This window comes from Ailuropoda melanoleuca, chromosome 1 (genome assembly GCF_002007445.2).
Source record: "Ailuropoda melanoleuca isolate Jingjing chromosome 1, ASM200744v2, whole genome shotgun sequence".
NCBI lineage: Eukaryota > Metazoa > Chordata > Mammalia > Carnivora > Ursidae > Ailuropoda > Ailuropoda melanoleuca.
Genome location: NC_048218.1, coordinates 183384124 through 183403441, shown reverse-complemented (window position 1 = coordinate 183403441; position 19318 = coordinate 183384124). Strand labels below are relative to the sequence as shown.

The 19318-nt window shown below is 41.3% G+C and overlaps 1 protein-coding gene across 5 annotated transcripts in view; it reads left to right on the top strand.

Annotated features, from left to right (window-relative positions):
• Positions 1-1013: 1013 nt before the first annotated feature.
• Positions 1014-19318, top strand: part of TSPAN12 (tetraspanin 12) — a 61698-nt gene continuing 43393 nt past the window's right edge. For 2 of the 5 annotated variants that reach the window (XM_034671120.1, XM_034671098.1), the window contains exons 1-5: positions 1014-1123; positions 1371-1545; positions 2487-2622; positions 14810-14892; positions 15975-16110. In XM_034671120.1, coding sequence (XP_034527011.1) covers positions 2557-2622; positions 14810-14892; positions 15975-16110 — 285 coding nt within the window. In that variant the 5' untranslated portion in view covers positions 1014-1123; positions 1371-1545; positions 2487-2556. Of the gene's footprint in view, positions 1124-1264; positions 1546-1898; positions 2313-2486; positions 2623-14809; positions 14893-15974; positions 16111-19318 lie in introns of those variants that run through there. The other 3 variants (XM_034671109.1, XM_011228944.3, XM_019802990.2) reach the window with 3 other exon arrangements.

Genomic DNA, 19318 nt, shown 5'->3' with positions numbered 1-19318 from the left:
ATAGAGGTAAAAAAATAGGTTTCTTTACTCTTCTCCATGATTCCAGAAGATACTTTATTGCCAGAGTTAGAGTCATCTGATGAATTACTGCAGGTTTTTCTTGGTCTTCTGTGTGGATGTCTATCTTGTGTTCTTTTGGGCTTGCTGCCTTACATTCAGCTTAGGGACTTGCATACCAAGATTTTTCCTAACTCTAACCCAGAACTCTCAGGTTCTCTTTTAGTCTTGATTTTACTTCTACCCAAATGAGAGTGTGTGTCTCACTGTCACTCTGGTCATGCAACAACCGACTCCATTCAGGTGATGATAGATACAGAACTCCAATTTTCTTTTTTCCCCTTAAGAAATTTAGGGAGGGCTTCCATTATTAGGTTTTCTCAAAGATGTTGCTTGTATTTCATGGAATTTGTATTTGTTAGTATACTTCTATTTGCCACACATCGTGCACAGAAGTAATCATAGAAATGTGGATTATCATGAGGCATAGAACATCAAAATTTTATATGAGGACTATGATTGATTTTTTTAAAGGGAAGGTATTTTTGGAAGGGTAGTCTCCTATTATTACTTTAGTGCTTCCTGACTTTCTAGTGTAAGAGCAAATTCAAAGACCCAGTACTCTGTACACAATTCAAGTTAAGTCATCCAGTTAAAACTCAGACAACCTTACTGGGAGAAAATTTTGGAAACTTTGGGTTACTTGTGAAAGAGTGAAAAAACGTTCTTTTCTTTCTATTCTGGATATCAGACCCAGACACGTTTAGTCTGGTGTTTACATAAATTCTGTCAGTGCACCATAAGTGGGAAAGAACTGTTTTTGTTTTTTTAAGTCAGGAGGGCAACAAAGCAGTAAGAAGGATCATAGGGCACCATGTTAGTGACAAATCACAGGAGGTGGTTCCAGAAAGGTTGTGAAAACTAGTTTCTCATTGCAGGAATTGGGTTGGGCCACTCCTTCACCCCCCCTTCTCAAACACAAATATTTTCATATAATAAAAGCCTGTTTCCCTATGGTTATAACCCAGCCTCCCCTCCTCGGACACCACCATTTTAAAGGGGTTTACTGCGCGGACCTTCCCAAAGTCCACAGGCCTTCTCTCTTTCTGGACCGTGTCTTGCAGAGGTGAGGCGTCCCTTCGGGGGCTCACGCCGGGTGAAGGGACAAGAAACACCCACTCGGATCCCACCCGGGCAGCCAGCGGCCGGAGCATGCGCTGAGAGTTTGTGCAGCTGGCCCTGGCTGCCGCCGCTGCCTCGTCCGGACTTGGCGAGAACTTGGGAGGGACAGCAGCGCTGGGAGGTGGCTTAGCAGAGACTTTCCAGCAACTGCGGCCCAGGACTCTTTTTTTTTTTTTTTTTCTTTTTCCCAGGAGGCGGCGACGACGGCGGCGGCGGTGGGGGGAGAGGAAGAGAAGGAAGCGTCTCCTGCTTGAGCCCATGCAGCCGATCGGCTCTCCGGGAGGAGCGTCCCTGCCCCGATGAGCCCCCGCAGTGCGTCCCCGGCCGTCCCCCGGCGGGAGTGGGGCACGGAGCCCAGCGCCGACGGTGAGTGGCCGCACGTCTCCCGTCTTTCCAGCCGGCTGTCCCGCCAGCCCGCCGGCGGCTGTCCTCGGCGCTGTGTGCTAAACTACTTAGTGGCTGGCGGTGGGGCTCCCCGCCGCCGGCGCTTTCCCCCGCGCCCTGCCGGGGGCGCGCGGCCGCGGTGGTGGGGCGGGGGATCGCGCTCGGCTTTGTGCTGCTCGGGCGGCCGGGAGCGCGGGGTCGCGGCAGCGGCCGGGGCCGGGGGAGGGGGACGTGAGTGACTAACCCGGCGTCTGCACAGCTGCACCGGCCCTAATTCCCCTGCGCCCCTCCCCGCCCCCGCCCCGGGCTAATCCATCATTCCGGGCCGAAGCACCATTTCTCACGTTCTCCCAAAGAAACCCTAGTCGCCGGGCGGAATCCCAGCTCAGCGCCGCGCCCCCCAGTGCCCCGTATTCACACTCGAACTGCGAATGGGGTGGGGGATGCGGAGTAGGGGGGCCCAGGAGCTGTCCTAATGAGAGGGACACTTGCACCCGCGGACTCGCCGGCGGCGCCTGTGACGTCTCCCGGGGGTAGTGTGGTTTCCAACTTTCGGGACAGTTCCGAGCTGAGCTGTCCCCCAGGAGGGGCGTGGACTGAGGGAGGTTTTAAAGAGCGTCTCATCAGAATGCAGAGGACACCGCCGCGCGTCCCCTGAGAACGGGAGTTTACTGTGTGCCTTCATTCATCCGGGAGTCAATCTTTTCTCTTCTCAGCAGGTGTTATCTGAAGCCGGTCTGGAACTTTAGGGGAGTTGAGGTTACAATTACAACTTTAACAAATGATCTTGGATGAAGCGATGTCTCGAATGACCTAGGCTTCGGACCAGACTCGAGACCCAGCTGAGGGCCGGCAGAGGAGGGAGGGATGGGCTGGGGGTGCGGAGAGCTCTGATAAGTCCCCTGTTCTCCCTGCCCCTGCAGATCGTTGCTACTTTGCCGGCGGGAGTAGGATGTGGTGAAAGGATGGGGCTTTTCCCTTTCGGGGATCACAATGGCCAGAGAAGATTCCGTGAAGTGCCTGCGCTGCCTTCTCTACGCCCTCAATCTGCTCTTTTGGGTAAGTCGAACAGTTCCACTGCACCAACAGGTGGGGACGGCTGGACTCGGTTTCCTACAGCCACCACTTAATGCGCCAAAGGGCATGGCTAAGCATTAATTAATTACATAAGATCGCACCCTCTATTTTTCAGAGAAGTAAATTTTGACCTTAAAATGCCTTTGATCTAGCTCAACTGCCATTGGTAATTAGAAAAAAAGAAATCGACGCCTGCATACTGGTGGCAGTAAAATTAGACCTGAAGTTAATCTAGGGATATAAATAAATGCACGTGCTTGTGCTTGTGGATAAGAAAATTATGACATACTACTTAGGGGACTGCTTGTTTTCAGGAATTTCAGATAACTGTCCAAGCCATAAATTGTTTCCTTACCTCATACTAGCCTATAAAATCTGGTTGGGGCAAGCAGTCTTACTGTGTTTTTGTAGGAATTCATACACAGATATCCTATCAAAAGACTGGATAAATTTTTCTATGAGATTCCATACAGCCTGAAAAGGTGGTTTTCATGTAACTATTTCTAAGTTGGCGAAGTTTTAAGGAATTTTGTGTATGCTTTTGGAAAATCCCGTAACCATTTAAGGAAATAAAATACATAAAATTTAACAAGCTCATGGAAATCTTTATGCTGTATGAACTGGTGACTTTCTATGCTTTGCACCCAGGCATAAATAAGTGTTATTAATATTCACATTATTATTTATAAAACTTATGAGGAAATATAAAAATTAAGACTTGGTTGCTTCAAGAAACTGTCATGCTTAAGAGGATCATTTTTTGCAAATTTTGTATTCTATTAATACTTATATTCATCATTTTCTATTAGAAATTTTAATGTGTGATTTATTTATCTGGCTGACTGGCTGGCATTAGCCAGCTTCTTTTCATAAGGTGGGTACATGTGGTCTCTAGAGGATGACATTTTGGTTTGAACTAGGGTTTATGGGTGGTTCCATTTTAAAGTGACAAATTAAGCCTTACTTCAGTGAGTAATCTGAAAGATACCTAAACTGGCAACACTTTTTACTCTACATGAAAATTAAAAAGCATCGAATAGTTAAATTCACCGCTTGGAAATGTAAAATCACTAATTGATCTTATTGCAGTTTTTGATTCTAAATATGTACCTTTTTCAATGGGTCATTAAATCACCTGCTTAGCTATAAGGTTAAGATTTTGAACTTTGTTTTTTTTTTAATGTATAATATCATTTCTGTTTACTAGTATTTCACTTTTTGACTTTATGCTTTTTAATTCTAGAATCATCACACTTTTATAACTAAAAGGGGATTTAAAGATGACCTGGTTGGACTTCTTTACTTTGGGAATGAGAAAACTAAGTGTAGGTTATTGACTGGCCAGAGGTTAAATGGCCCAATGGTGACAGAATCAAGAGCCCCACTCAGTTTTCTTGCTCCTAGATAATGCCTTTACATAGATAATTACTGAGTTCTCAATCTTGGAATTACTAGGATTTTTGTTGCTGTCCAAAGAATAATGATTTGGATTTTCTTAATAATCTCTATTATGTGTGTGTGGGGGAAACCCCAATCATTTAACAAAAAATATTGCTCTTCTGAGTAATGAATTTTCTTTAAAAAACTTATTCCTTAAATTCCTTCAGGGCTCGTTCTATCCCCAAAGAATGTAAAATGTTATGTCTTTGTTGTTATCCTGTACTTTCTGTGTGCATGTTCTGACATGTTTATTAAGATCCCTTCCCCCTTTCTCCAGCCCTCTTCTACCAACTTCCCCTCCAACAAAATAATCCACGTTAACCGCCTCATGTGGATCCCTCTGTATTTTTCTTTATTTCATACAAAGATGTATTTACTCATACCTGTCCACATATACCCATTCATGTGCATTTATATGTACATTCACAATATTTTTTTGTTAAATTTTTTTTTTCATGTAGTCACAGGAGTGGGATTGCTACATTGGAGGATACATGATAGCGACAATAGCAAAATAGCTAATCTTTATATAGTTCCTCTTATGCTGGCCGGGCACATTTAGTGCTTTAGCTTCCTAGTCGGTGTAATAGGGATGAAAGCTCCTCCTTTTTTCGAGTTGTTGTGCGGATTAGAGTTACTGTCTGCAAAGTGCTTGGCACAGTTGCAGGTAATGGTGCTCTCTATGTGGCAGTAGTAACAGTAGGTAGGAGTATTCGCGACCACTCTTACTACAGTAAAGACCCTCAAGTAGATCAGGAGGCGGATTGCTTAGTCAATTAACCCCTGTGTTCGTAATAGCAGCAATTGTTACTGTTGTGATTAATACCCCTACCATTGCTACATTTCTTTGACCCAGAAATCCGGTCTTGGGAATCTATTCCTTAGAAAGAACAAAAATACACCCAATTATATGTGCACAAATGTTTGTTGCCACCTCGTTGGTGTTACGGCGCCTTTTAATTTTTGTCAGTTGGAAAGGTTTAAAGTATTATTTCACTGTTGCTTATTTTTTTTCCTCCCCTCCCTGTTGAGCATAAGCATAATTTTCTTTAACCCTATATATATTTCATATATATTCTTTCATTTCATAATTCATGTTCACTAAATATTTCCTATTTACCATACAGGTTTGCCTTATTGCTTGCCTGTTGATTTCATTTATGCTGTTACTATACAGTAGTTAAACACATTTTGCTGCTTTTCATAGAATTTTTCTCTAGGATTTTAAATATTCTTTCATACTCTCTGTTCTTTCAAAGCACCCACCTTTCTTGTTTTCATTAGGGTTTCTTTTTTCCTGTGGACTTTAAGCTTATTTTATATAATTAAAAATGTTTCTGGGATTTTTATTGGAATTGTATGAACTATATATCTAACTTTGGGAGAATTGGCATTATTCTTTCAGTGTAAAGACAGTGTTTGCTGATGCTATATTTCCTTACTGAGTCAGATGTAGTTTTCATCCTTGTGCCAGGCGCATTCCTGGGCTTTCTTACACTACTCACTCGTCTAATTCTCACAACAGTCCTGGAAAATTGTTTCTTCGTTTTTTGGGTAAAGACAGGTTACTCAGCAAGTTCAGTAACTTGCTAGTAAGTGGCAGAAGAGGGACTCAAGGTTCAAATTTTTTTCTCCAAGTTTTGATAGAAGTTGTACTGCTGGACACGGTGGTGAATGTACTCGCAGTGGAGAGGCAGACACACTCCGTGGAAGGGTCAGCTGTCTGCCTCCTCATTCCAAGTCCGCTAGAGCAGTGCTTCTCAAACCAATCACCTGGGCATCTCGTTAGAAGGCAGATTCTGATTCAGGACCTCGGGAGTAGGGCCTGGAGTTCTGCTTTTCTAAAAAGCTCCTCTGTGATATTGTGGGTCTGAGTGCCACGTGTTGAAGAACAAGGCTGCAGTCCTTGCTGTGAGCTCTCACTGGAATCAGAGGCCGAATAAACCAGTGTAACGTATAAGCCCAGCTACGTAAATAGACCACATTCGGAGTGTGGAGAGAGATTGTTCTTGCCTCTAGTTTTGCAAGACTGAGAAACCTGCCCTCATAACCTATGGGATCAAAAGTTGTAGCCTTTTACTCTTCACTCAGCATTTTGGAATTCTTTTTTCCCTGTCTATTTTCTACTGTATTGCTACCATCTCCCCTTCTCTACCCAAAAGAATGTTAGGGAAAAGAAAATTAAATCTTAACTGAGGACCTATACAGTTTTGTTTTGCTGTTCTGAGAGCTGAAAATTAAACAGAGTGGGTTTTGTTTTGTTTTTTGAGTGTGTTTTTAAATATGAGGCATAGACCCGTCTAAGAGGAAGCAAGCAGATCACAAATGCACTGCTTTCTCTCTATTGCCATGGATCCGGTCAGCTTGATTTGCCCTCTGTTGAGTGGCTTTCCCATGTTTTGAAGAAGCATAATCCAAGTACAGCTGAACTGGGAGTTGGCACACAGATACTGGACCTTCTAGGTTTCTCATGACTGTTGTGGGTTTGTCACGGGAGAAGTCACTGGGGACATGCTGCACGTGAGTAAACCGCCCCGAGAATGCTTTTGAAACCATGATTCACATTCTGGCCACAAAGAAACAAGGAAATGAGTTATTTTTACTTCAGATGCATCCCATTTTTACTGTTTAAATGGCATATTTTAAGTAAATAAAAGCTTTCCTCCATTTGAGAGACGGCTTCTGTGGCTTTATGATACGAATCCTTGCCATTCATAGATGGTAATGTTCTGCTAGTACAAATATGGATAAATATGGTTGTTTTTGGAAGTTCCTGCAGTTGATGAACACTTAACATTTACCAAATATGTTTGTTTACTATTTTCTAAAAATATAATATCCCATCTTTAGTTTTTAAGTCCAATAAGAGCCATTGCTTTTCACCTATCGTTACTAAGGATAGTAGCAATAGAGATAAACTTCTCAATGAGCTAGAAAAAGAAACTTATAGAAGAAAACCTAAGAAGTGGACAGGGAATCTAGTTCACACTTTGGTATAAATACAGGGCAAATGAAACAGCAGAAGGTCAATGTTCTGTTTCTTTTTCCTTGGCCATAGGTAGTGAACCTTAGCTGTTTGACTCATGGCAGACCCTGAGGAGATCTTGGCAAGTGGACATTTGTGTTCACGTGGCATTTATTTAGTCATTAAAAATACAGCTTTTTAAATTGATGTCCTTAACTTTATACCCTGAAAGTCATTGAAGTTTTCTTTAATTCTAAGCAATGGGGTAGAGCCTTCCCACAAATGTTACTGCTTTTTTTTTTTTTAAGATTTATTTATTTTATTGACAGAGAGAGTGTGTGTGCAGGAGCAGGAGGGGCAGAGGGAGAACGAGAAAGAATCTCAAGCAGACTCTACACTGAGCAGAGAGCCCAACACGGCTCCATCCCACAACTCTGAGATCATGGCCTGAGCTGAAACCAAGAGTCAGGTGCTCAACCTATGGCACCACCCAGGTGCCCCGAATGTTAGTGCTTTTTAAAAATAAACTTTAAATAAACTTGAGTCTCAGGGGCAAAGCTGATATGTGCTTTGTATACAATGTGGCCCCAGCTGAGCAAAGATGAGCCATCACATGGCTCATAAGGACCAGCCTTCGGAGAAGGGCACAGGGGGTTCTTTGGCACACATCCCTGCTGCAGACCTGAGCGGTACTGGCATTGGGCTGCCAGCCTCCAAATAATTAAGAACTGATTTACCTTTATATTTCAATAAGTTACAATTTGAATCCTTTTTTTTAAAACAAAAAGGAATTTTAAAAGCATCTAGTCCAGTTCTCCATTTTCAGGATGAGCAGAGGTTCCAGAAGTTTGAATTACTTGTCCACGTTCTCCGTAGAGATAGAACTGTAACTAAGTTCCCCATCTCTCTTCTGCATTCTGCTCTTTGCTACCAGATTTGACATAAAAAGGAAAGTTCAGGTAGGTGGTTTTAAACATCAGTCAGCCTTGAATAGAAGTTGTTGGTGTCACTGTTTCCTTATATAAGACTATATATTATGGATGGCAGACAGTTGAAGGACTTAAAAGTCTGTTTTGTGACTAAGCCCTTGCTATTTGGTGGAAACTATAGGCATAGCATACATTTCATAATAAGTTTAGGGAATGTGCACACACATAAAATTCTGATTTAGAAAACAACTTGATTCAATCCTTATTTTTACATAATTAGATTTGAGCAAAACCGGAATATGTCTCCAACACGGCAAATTTCATATGTATAAATATTTGTTGAGAGCTAGCATTTTCTAAATGTTTTGCAAAACAGAATGTGGCAAATGACCTGCTAAGCAGTATATTAAATATATTTCTCTAAAGTAACATTTGTGTTATTTTCGAAGCATTTTCTTCAACTACAAACAATATTTTGCAATACTGGAGAAAATGTAATAAGGAGTTATATGCCTAGTTACATATAGTAACCACAGTGTTCCTGATCATTTAATCACGATGAATGACAGTTGAAGAATTATTTTATTTTAATTTGGAAATTAGTAAGAAATACCATTATTAGTAAGGAGTCTGGAATGGCTTGCATAATTTGTGCTTCTAGATTTAATAACTTCAAGGTTAGTATTGAAGTGACCTCATCTCATGTTAGCTTAGTTTCTTGCTGTGGCCTGCAGTCTGTATGTTGTTACTGCTCTGATTTTCTCAACCCCAGTGAGTAACATCACTCCTTGAGAATGAAACTGTTCTCAGACATTTAATGCAGCTGGAAATAATGTCATAATAAAAAACAGTTTAGTCTCAGAGTTGCTTGTTCACCATGAGATAAGGCTTTGGGTTGATATTATTTATTTTGACTAATGTTCTGGGCACAGCTACAATGCTTGGGTAACTACTGTGCAAAAGACCAGTAGAGTCAAGTAGAAGTTTGTAGTTTAAAGGACACTTGAGAACACTTAAACCAGCTTCTGACCTGATCTATAAATCTTTGATCTTGTAATTCAGCAAGCATCTCTCTCCTGGAAAACTTCCAGTGGTACAAACCTTAGCTCTTCTTAAAGCATCTCCTAATTTTGTTAATGTTCTTTTAGAGCTCATCTAGCAAGTTGAAATCATTTCCCTTTAATTTAATTATTTTCTCATTTATTCATCGAATATCTTTTGGGCATCACTGCTGGGCCTGGTACTCTGCTATGTGATGGGGCTGTAAGCAGTGGTCTGTGGAGTGAGATGGGTGGGTGAAAATAGAAAACAATCGATAATTGCTCTGTGAAGTCTGTCCGAGAACACTGGCTGTAGGTAAGGAGGGAATTGGGAGAAGATCTTTCCGTGCTAGCTATCTGAGCTGGTCTCAAAGGGTAAGGTTGCTCTGCTCTGCTCCTGAGGATGGAGAGGCTGGGGCAGGATGCATTCCAGGCAGAGGGAACTGCATGGGGAGAGACACAGAGGCCTGGGGGGTGTGGTCTGCAAGCAGCTCTCTGTCATCTGAGTGCGCAATGCATGTGGGAAGGAGCTGGCAGGGAACAGATTGAGGAGACAGTTTCAAGGTGATTGCAGAGGGCCTCTGTGCCCTGCTGAAATGTTTAAACTTGACTCTCTAGGAGAGAGTTGAGGGTACTGGAAGTGAGAGCCGGGAAGGCGCCCTTGGGGCAGCTGTGGGAGCTGTATAAGCAGAAGAACTCCATCTGCGTTTCTGAAAGCTACTGAAGAGTGAATTTGAGGTGGAATCTGTAAGCCAGGGAGTTCATCAGAAGGTGATTGTAATTACCTGGCAAGAGATTGAGGGCCTGAACTAGCCAGAAGTGGCAGGAAGTGGGGAGGCATTCACCAGCCGTGGTGCGGGAACAGTCTGCAGAACTTGAAAGTAATTAGATGTAGGACTGAGGAAGAGGGAGAGGTTCAGGCTGTCTGCCAAGTTGCCAGTTTCTGTGATTGAAGCGTTGATTATACCGTTTACTGAGATAGGAAACACAGTGGGAGGGACACACAGGTTTTGAGAGGAATGGAAATGAGTTCAGCTCCAGAGATGTCAAAATTGAGAATGGCCATGCCAGTCCAATAGGCAGCTCTATCACAGAGCTTTATCCCTTATCCATTTGCTAGACCTTCAAATATCTGAAGATTCCATTTCTGAACTGATTTAGGAGTCGTCTTGTCTCTTAAGCTGACTGAGAAAGATTAAGAGAAAGCCCTGAGGTCAAAAGTGACTGGAGGTAGTAGTAGGTAATATATAGAAGAATCCTACTCTGTCTTTTCATCACATAAATCCTCTGTGAAGTCAGGCTTATTATCAGAACAGTTTGTATGTGAGGAAACAGGCTTAGGACAGATTCAGTGATACCCAAAGTCAAATAGCTAAAAGAGGGCAGAGGTGGAATTCCAACCAACGCTTTTGGATTTGGTGGTTTCTTACAGTCATTATGGCCAAGCCCATTTACCTTAAATGGCCTCCAAGACTGTGTTATCTGGTCCCTGCTTGGCTTTTCATTCTCACCACGTGCCAGTCTCCCTTCCTTGAACATGTCATGTTGCCTTCCATCCTGGGATTTTTGCTTTTCTTTCTGACTGGAATGTACTTTTTCAACTGCCCTTTCCCTAATGAACTTGATAATTATCCTTCAGATCTTCCTCTCTGAGAGAAGTCCCTTTGACTCCATGGAATAGGTCAGGCACCACAAAAAGGAGGCTTAGAGCAACATGTATTATTCCTTCCCAGTGCTTACTACAGTTTGTGGTTGCACATTTATGTAACTGATGGGTTGATTAATGTGTGTCCTCTTAGTAAATTTCACCACAGACTAGAGATGGTGCTTGTTACTGTCATACTGTTATCCGTGTATCTCCAGAACATCACAAAGGACCTGGCCAAGAGCAGTTGATCAGTATATATTTCTTGAATGAAAGAATTACTTCAAAACCCACGCACTTAACGATTCTATGCTACTAGAAATGTTTTGGAGTATACCACTTAAAATAATTCCACATTTTTTGTTATAAATGGAAGAACAGTGTATAATGACAACGATAATAGACGATACCAAAATGAAGAGTCTGATAATTTATTGATACCTATCTCAGAGCAATGATATTGAAAATCAGCTAAACAGCCTATAAGAAATTAGAGGATAGAGAAACCAGGATCAGTTATTACTTTAAAGAATGATAAAGAAAGGAGAGAATTATTTGTAATTGCACAAGAATTTGAGGTAAATAAAATGTCACATTAATAGACTTTCCTGTCCCCCCATGAGACCCACAAGGTATTTAAAGGTTCACATACAGCCAAGCAGAGGGAGAACATGTAGGCTCAGATTTAATCACATGGTCCAGGGTTCCCTGCTAACCCTGTGTGTTTTAATAGGTTCTATTATTATTTGGGTATGGAGAAGCCAACAGATCGGACTGCCATTGAAAAGATAGCTTATTCTACTCACAGATCGCAAGAGAGAGAGAGTACATGTCTCATCACCAAGAGGGGAAGCACTGGGGTCCATCTCAAGGCAGAGAGAAAGGGACTGGGCATGTAATTTTATTGTGGCTACATCAACAAGGAACAGGCCAGACGAAGTAAGTAGGTTTTGGATTGGCTAGTTTAAATAGTTTCAGCAGCCTCTGGAGTACAGGGGCTATCCCTGGTTGTCTGGCACCTGGACCTTGGGGTGATTACAGCAGGTGTAGAAGGGCCCAGAGTCAGAGCGAGTAATAAAAGAGGTGGTTGGGATGTGGGGTCTGGAATGATTGGTTTGTATTTGAAAATGAAAAGTGTGAACCTGGGAGAAGGACTCCTCCCAAGGGTGGTAGAGGGCAGGTGGCCAAGGCAAGGTGGCTCAAGCACATTATCAGTTTGCTCAAACCAAGGTGTGTCCAGCTGGAACACGCAGAACAGATGTTAGAGCATCAATGCACAGAAGCTACAAGCATGATTAATAAACTGTGGCTGACCCACTGGGTAACTTGTATTAGGTTTACAATCTGTTTTTATTCCCACCAGAAATGAGGATAGTAATAATTGGCCTTACTCTTCTCTGAACTGTGGTTCAGGAAGCTGGTAAAAAAACAAACCAACCTGTTTTAGGTCATTGACCCCTGAGACTCTGTTCACCAAAGAATATAGTTAAGACATTCAGACTTAACCTGGACACTACTGACCGCCCCCCCCATCCTCCCCTTTTAAAAAAAAGAACCCTGCATGCTGTGCAGGCTANCCCCCCCATCCTCCCCTTTTAAAAAAAAGAACCCTGTCTCCTCCCTGTGGAAATTAATCTGCTCATTTCTGAACTTGGAAGGTAGTTAGTGACTAGGCCTAAAGCTCCAAGGACAAAAGGCTTGGATTTGAATCTCCGCTCTGCCATTTAGAGTCTATAAAACCTGAACAGATCACTTCACTTTTCGGTGCTTCATGGTACTTTTTATGGTCCGTACTTATCTGCCTTATCTATTTATTCCTTGTGTCCCACAAGAAGCTTCACCAAGGCTGAGATCTAGCATTTCGTGTTCATTGTTGGGTCTCCAAATCTAGTACCCACAGTATGAGACAGATAGCAGGTATCGAATACCTTTTTGCAGCTGAATGAAGAATGAGCGAATTCACTACCTGGTTTTCCAAGCAGGTAGTCATATTTCACTGTACAAGAGGTCACAGAGATCTGCCTGTTCTCTTTGCATTGGAGCCTTTATCCAGAAAGCATTTTCATGGGGCACATGGGTGGCTCAGTCGTTAAGCGTCTGCCTTCTGCTCAGGGCATGATCCCAGAGTTCTGGGATCGAGCCCCCCATCAGGCTCCCTGCTCCGCTGGGAGCCTGCTTCTTCCTCTCCCACTCCCTCTGCTTGTGTCCTTTCTCTCACTGGCTGTCTTTCTCTCTGTCAAATAAATGAATAGAATCTTTAAAAAAAAAAGGCATTTTCATGAGCACTGCTTGAGTTAGTATAGACCAATTCCTATCTTGTATATTCATGATTTCAGTATTTAAAGCTAAATCTATAATACATAATGATAATTGATGTTCATTAAGATGCCAGAAGTTATTAAAAATCAAATTAAATTCAAATTAAGTTCTTAAGATAAGTATAAGGCACACTTTAGAAAAATTTCCATCTAAATAGGAAAGACCTTTAGAACTTAGGGGTTAACCTTCAACTTTTGGAAAAGCTTCCCAGGAAGACTTATTTTGAACATGTTTTACACTGTTGCTTTAAAAAAGGTTTTTTTAAAAAAATAACTATGGACAATTTAAAACATATACACAAGGATCCTTTAAAAAAATCTTCATACCATTGTCATATCTAAAACAATAACTTCTTAACATTTTCAAGTTTCCAGCCATGTGAAAATATCCCCTGTCATCTCATAAAGGTCTCCCTGTGGCTGTTTTGTTTGAATCAGGATCCAAACAAGGTCAATATATTGCATTTGGGTAATCTTTTAAATTTCTTTTAATTTATAATAGTTTCTCCTTCCCTCTTTTTTTCCACTTGGCCAGTTTTTTTAATTAAGGAAACCAGATCGTTTGTCCTGTGATATTTTTCATATTCTCGATTTTGCTGATTGCATCCCCATGGTGGCATTTAACAAGTTCAAATCTATTCCCTGTATTTCCTATAAACAGATAATTAGAGCCGGGGGCTTGGTTAGATTCGGGTTTGACTGTTTGGTAAAAATACTTCCAAGGTATCTCTGTGTACTTCTGATTGCATCACGTTGGGAGACACACTATCTCTTCTTGTGATACTAAAACGCATCAGTGGGGGCTGGGATTTTACTTCAGCCTGATCTCTCCATTCTAGAAGTTAGCCTTGCACGTTATGCAGTTCTCAGCCCTGACTACATTTTAGAACATCTGCGGAGCCTTTACTCATTTCTCATGCGTCAGTCCTTCTTTCAAGAATTCATCCAGGGTGGTTCTAGGCTCATCCAGAGTGGTTCTGGTTTTTCTTTTTCTTTTTTTTTTTTTTTTAAGGAGTCCTAGGTGATTTTGATGCACAGGCAGGACTAAGAATTACTGACCTCATAGTTTGGGTAGTCGTTGAGGATCTTTGCCTAGAGATCCATTATTTCAGTAGGGGCTGTTAAATAGTGATACTCTTTTATGCTTTCTGCATGCATTAGCAGAAATTCTATAAAAACTTTCATAAAGTATTTGGCTCTTTCATTAGTTTGTATAGGAATGGTAGGATAAAAATTGGATTCTTACCAGTTTTCTGAATAATGAGTTGAGTATCTACCATCCTACAAAGGTGACAAGAGAGTTTTAAGTATTATTATGCATTCATAGATTCATAGATTTTAGCATATTTGATATTTCAAATAATTGCATTTATTATTATTATTATTATTATTTTGATGTTCAAACTGTTTGACCTTTAGCCAATGGAAGCCTTTTCAAGTCCCCCTGTGACTTTCTTGGCAACATCAGTAGTATGGATTTGATTGCTTCCTTGCTATTGTATATGACATGTTTTAGGCTCGTCTTGTACATCTGATAATTTAGTCATTCTGCGGCCTCTTCATCTTGTGCAATTCCTGTCTTGAACCTGGAATCAGCCATTTAACAGTTTAGCTACCTGTGTCCTATTTGATGACATTCTGGTTAGTGGCTATGACAGGATTACAAAATGAAATGGCAGCTCTTTATAGTAATAGTGAATTTCTAAGTGGTAATTGGGAAAAGGCATAATGACTATGTAACAAAAAAAAATCCTTAATTGCTTTAATGATTAATCCTGCAGAGAATGTTGCATAAATCCTTGATCACCAATTTGTATTTTTTTCCATTGCAGTTAATGTCCATCAGTGTGTTGGCCGTTTCTGCTTGGATGAGGGACTACCTAAATAATGTTCTGACTTTAACTGCAGAAACAAGGTAGGCTCTATAATTAATGATTGCTTTCTTTCATCAGGTTTCCTTAGACCCTAGCTTCTCCGTAGCTTTGCCCTGGGCTGTTGAGATGATTATGCTTTTCCACAATTGATAACTTTGTGACAGACATTTGCATTTGCTAGCACTCTCTTTAAGGTATGCCACTTGTCCTAGCGAACATTCCTGGGTATGGTAACACCAGTTGTCCGTAGTCCACTGTCCTCTGGACATTGTGTCAGCCGTGTCATATGTATGCGTAAAGGACAGCATAGCTACTTTTCTATAAGAAAATTACTGCCAGCCTTCTTCCCTTCATATCCCTCAGCTAAGGAAAACCAAACTCAGCATTGCCATATTCTTCTCAAATTTCAAAAGGTTGGCCCACTAATATCACAAGGGGCAAATTACTTAACTGCTCTCAGCCTCCATTTCTTCATCTCTGAATGGGGACCCCACATCTATCTCTCTAAAATGTCTGGAGAATGAACTGAGGAACATGTTTGTAAAGTCCTTAACACGGTGGAGCTTAGTAAACAGTAATGGCTCATTTTTGTTATTACTCTTACTAGTATGGTTCTAGTTAATGATTTTTTCATAGTTTTCCAGCAGAAATCACCTCCCTTCCTCTTTCTTTTAATAGAGACCGATTTCCTTTTACACAGCAGTCTTTTGCATTTTGGGGGAGGATCGGTCAGCGTGCAGAAAAGGCGCTGGCCAGGTCAGAGAAGAGGGGGGAGACTCTTCTCAGCTGGGACACAGCGGGGCCTGTTTCTTTCCCTCAGGCTAGGGCTTCAGAGCTAATCGTAGATGGCTTCTAATTGGGGACCCCTATCTTGTAAGAGATTTTAAATGAGTTGAGGTAGACATGCTACCACTTGTATAAAAAAGTAAACAAAACAAAAATAAGACAAGCAAGCAAATCAGTGATAGTGCAGTGATTTTGAAAATAGCTACGCAGTCGTCAGCCTTGAGGCATGATGATTTAAAGGATTATGAGCACGAATCTCAGCTGTGTCTTGTACTGTGTCTTCGGTGCATTTTGGTTATATTTTATGTATAATATGACATCATTGTTCTTCTTTCAGGGTAGAGGAGGCTGTCATCTTGACTTATTTTCCTGTCGTTCATCCAGTCATGATTGCTGTTTGCTGTTTCCTTATCATTGTGGGGATGTTAGGATACTGTGGAACAGTGAAAAGAAATCTGTTGCTTCTTGCATGGGTATGGTGTTTACATCTTCTCTTTATTATGGGTGAAAAGATCAACCAGTACTGTATTATTTTTTCATCAGTGCACAAGATTACGTGCTTAGGGAACCGTGATGGCAGGTCTCTAATCTGTGGTAATTGTTCAACATCCTGTGAGAAGGGAAGCGTTCTTTCCATGAGAGATGATTTCAGTAAAAGTACTTGTTGTACTCAAATGAGGAGGTATGGAAATATGTACGCTATTTAATTATTTCACTCAGGCTACGTGTTGACATTTTCGTTTGAAAGTATGAGTTGTTTCCTTGTGTCATAGGCCTTATTACCACCCAGATGGGCCCCTCGGGACTAGAACAAAGAAGTTACAACAGCACTCTTGTTTTCTCTCTCTCTTCTTTTTTAAACAAACCTGCCATAAAATCTATGTGGAAATTCAGGTGGTGAAGGAGAGATAGGTATTAAAATCCCAGCACTGCTTTTACATAGGTTAGTGGGTAAAAGTGAGTCTTGGTTTCCATAATCTTAGTGGTTTTTCTTGTGTTTTGTTTTGATTCTGAAAGAGTTGGACCAAATTGCTTCTTAAGTTCCTTTCAGCACTCAAATTCTATGATTCTAAAATCTATGATTTGACTTCTAGTTCAAAAATTAGTAAACTCTCTTTTAACATTAAGCATTTGAGTCCATTTAAATTACAGCTTATATATATACATATACACACACTATATATGCATACATATATATATGTGTCTGTGTGCATATATATATATATATTTTTTTTTTTTTTGATGCACACTGAGTGTATAAAACATTGCCTGTTAGTGGCATGAGACAGGCTGCTACCACGTAATCGCAGACATCTCAGATTCTGGAAGAATTAATTCATTGGATAAATTCCTTTCTTTGCAGTAGTTCTCAATGCTAGCTGTGCATGAATTTCTTGTAGGGAACATAAAAACACATTTTAATAGGGTGCTAATATGCTGAATATCTGAGCAGAAAAAAATCCTGATTTGTAGCATTGGGAGATTTCCGTGGGGCAAATACTTGCAGCAGGGTCGATTTCCGGCTCCCGAAATGGTATCCCTGAACACAGAGCTGGGGAGAGAGGCGCACAAATTGGCTCTCAGGAGTCAGCTCCTGCACACCAGCGCTTGACTCGCTCCCACCCCAAGCCAATTAAAACCGAATCTTAGTGTGAAGCTGAACTAAAGCTTTGACTTTCACAGGAACAACCTGTGTGAATGTATTAGCTGGCTTTTTGGAGGATAAGTCTTGGCTTCGTGGTCTCTTCAGGTCCATGAGTGGGAAACAGAAAGTGCTGCAGAAAAGAAACCACACTCAGAGAAGGGGAGCATGCCCGTGACCTTACTTCTCTCCACTTCGTTATACAGTGAGGAGAATGGCAGAAGGGTTTGGAACCTTATTTTGATGTTTAAGATATTTGGACAATAATTTAAACATAAACTCAAGGACTTACTTTATATGAAACTTGTAGTTTAAAGGACAGAGAAGGCATTTTGAACTTAAAAAAAAAATCTAAGGATCCTCTTTTTTTCCTTGAGATTTTATTTATTTATTTATTTTAGAGAGAGAGAGAGAGATTGAGAGAGCAGGAGGGGCAGAGGGAGAGGGAAAGAATCCCAAGCAGACTCTGTACTCAGCATGGAGCCTCACTTGGGGTTTGATCCCATGACCCCGAGATCACAGTTTGAGCCAGAACCAAGATGCTCAACTGACTGAGCCACCCAGATGCCCCACTTTAAGAATCCATTTTTAAAACCACAATCATAGGGGCGCCTGGGTGGCTCAGTAGATTAAGTGTCTGCCTTCAGCTCAGGTCATGATCCCAGGGTCCTGGGATGGAGCCCTGCATCGGGCTTTCTGCTCAGTGGGGAGCCTGCTTCAAGTTCTCCCTCTGCCTGCCACTGCACCTACTTGTGTCCTCTCTCTTTCTGTCACATAAATAAATAAAATCTTAAAAAAAAAAAACACCACCTACAATCTTAAAATGCTGTCCCATTTACACAACAATTTAAGAATAACTCGTCTTTCCCTGTCTCCAACTTGTGTGATTCTGGAAGGCCCCTGGGCTGTGGGTTTGGGTGGGGTGGGATAGCATATTTCATGGAACCTCAAAGACTTTTAGGAACACATTTTGAGGACCATTTATGCATTCCGTTAGGCTGCTCGAATGCTAGTAAGGCAAGATGATGAAGAACCAAGTAATTTGGTCTCTGCTTGAGGCAGGAAGAGTCACAGATACCTGTGATGAGAGTCTAGTTTGTGAGGCTGGAAAGAACCTGATGTTGCAAAGGTGACATGGGGACTGAAACCATAATAATGACACAGATGATGATGATAAAGTAGTTTATATGTAGAGTTTTATATGAATTAATCAGTTTTGTCTCCTCCACAATTCTAATGAGATAGGTATTGTTATTCCCATAATATAGATGAGGAAATGAGGCACAGATCGGCTGAGCTCCCTGAGTTAGCTAGGAAATGGAGAATGTGCTATTCAAACCGTGGCAGTCCAGTACAATATATTTTTAACAGCTTCGCTATTTTGCTTTACAGCTGCTGCCTTTTCCTAAGTGCTTGTAAATGTTTCTCACATTATATAAAACGTTTTCCCTGTGATCTTTCATTTCTTCAACCTGACAACAATCATCTAAGGTAGAGAATTATAAATGAGGTTCAGAGAGGTTCAGTAATTTGTCCAAAGTCACTCAGCAATAATGGGTGGAGCTTTGATTCAAACCTCAACGTTTCTAACTGTCAAGCCCGTTTTCATTGGGCCTTTACTGATGTCTCTAGTAGACGCTTCTTCTCAACCTTTGGAGCCCAGCGCATTTCCCTAGTTATAAATATTTTTTATAACCAGCTCAAACTATCGGACTACAAACAACTTGATAATATGAACTATCCACTTTGCCTGTGGCTTTAATAAATGTTTATCAATTTGAATAATGGACAGGACATTAGAACTGTGCGAGTAGGAGCAGCCAGCATCTCAGAGGGAAGATGGAGCTAGGAAGGCATGAACAGAATGAGATTTGCAAGGAGGAGACTGACCCACTAAACCGGAATTACACTGGAATCAAAGCAGATCTTCATTTTGGTGCAAGAAATAAACTGCTGCCTCGTTACCTTATCTTTGGATGTTACTTGAACACCAGGGTTGATTGAATTTATAGTGTAATTGTTAAAACCCCATAGAAAAT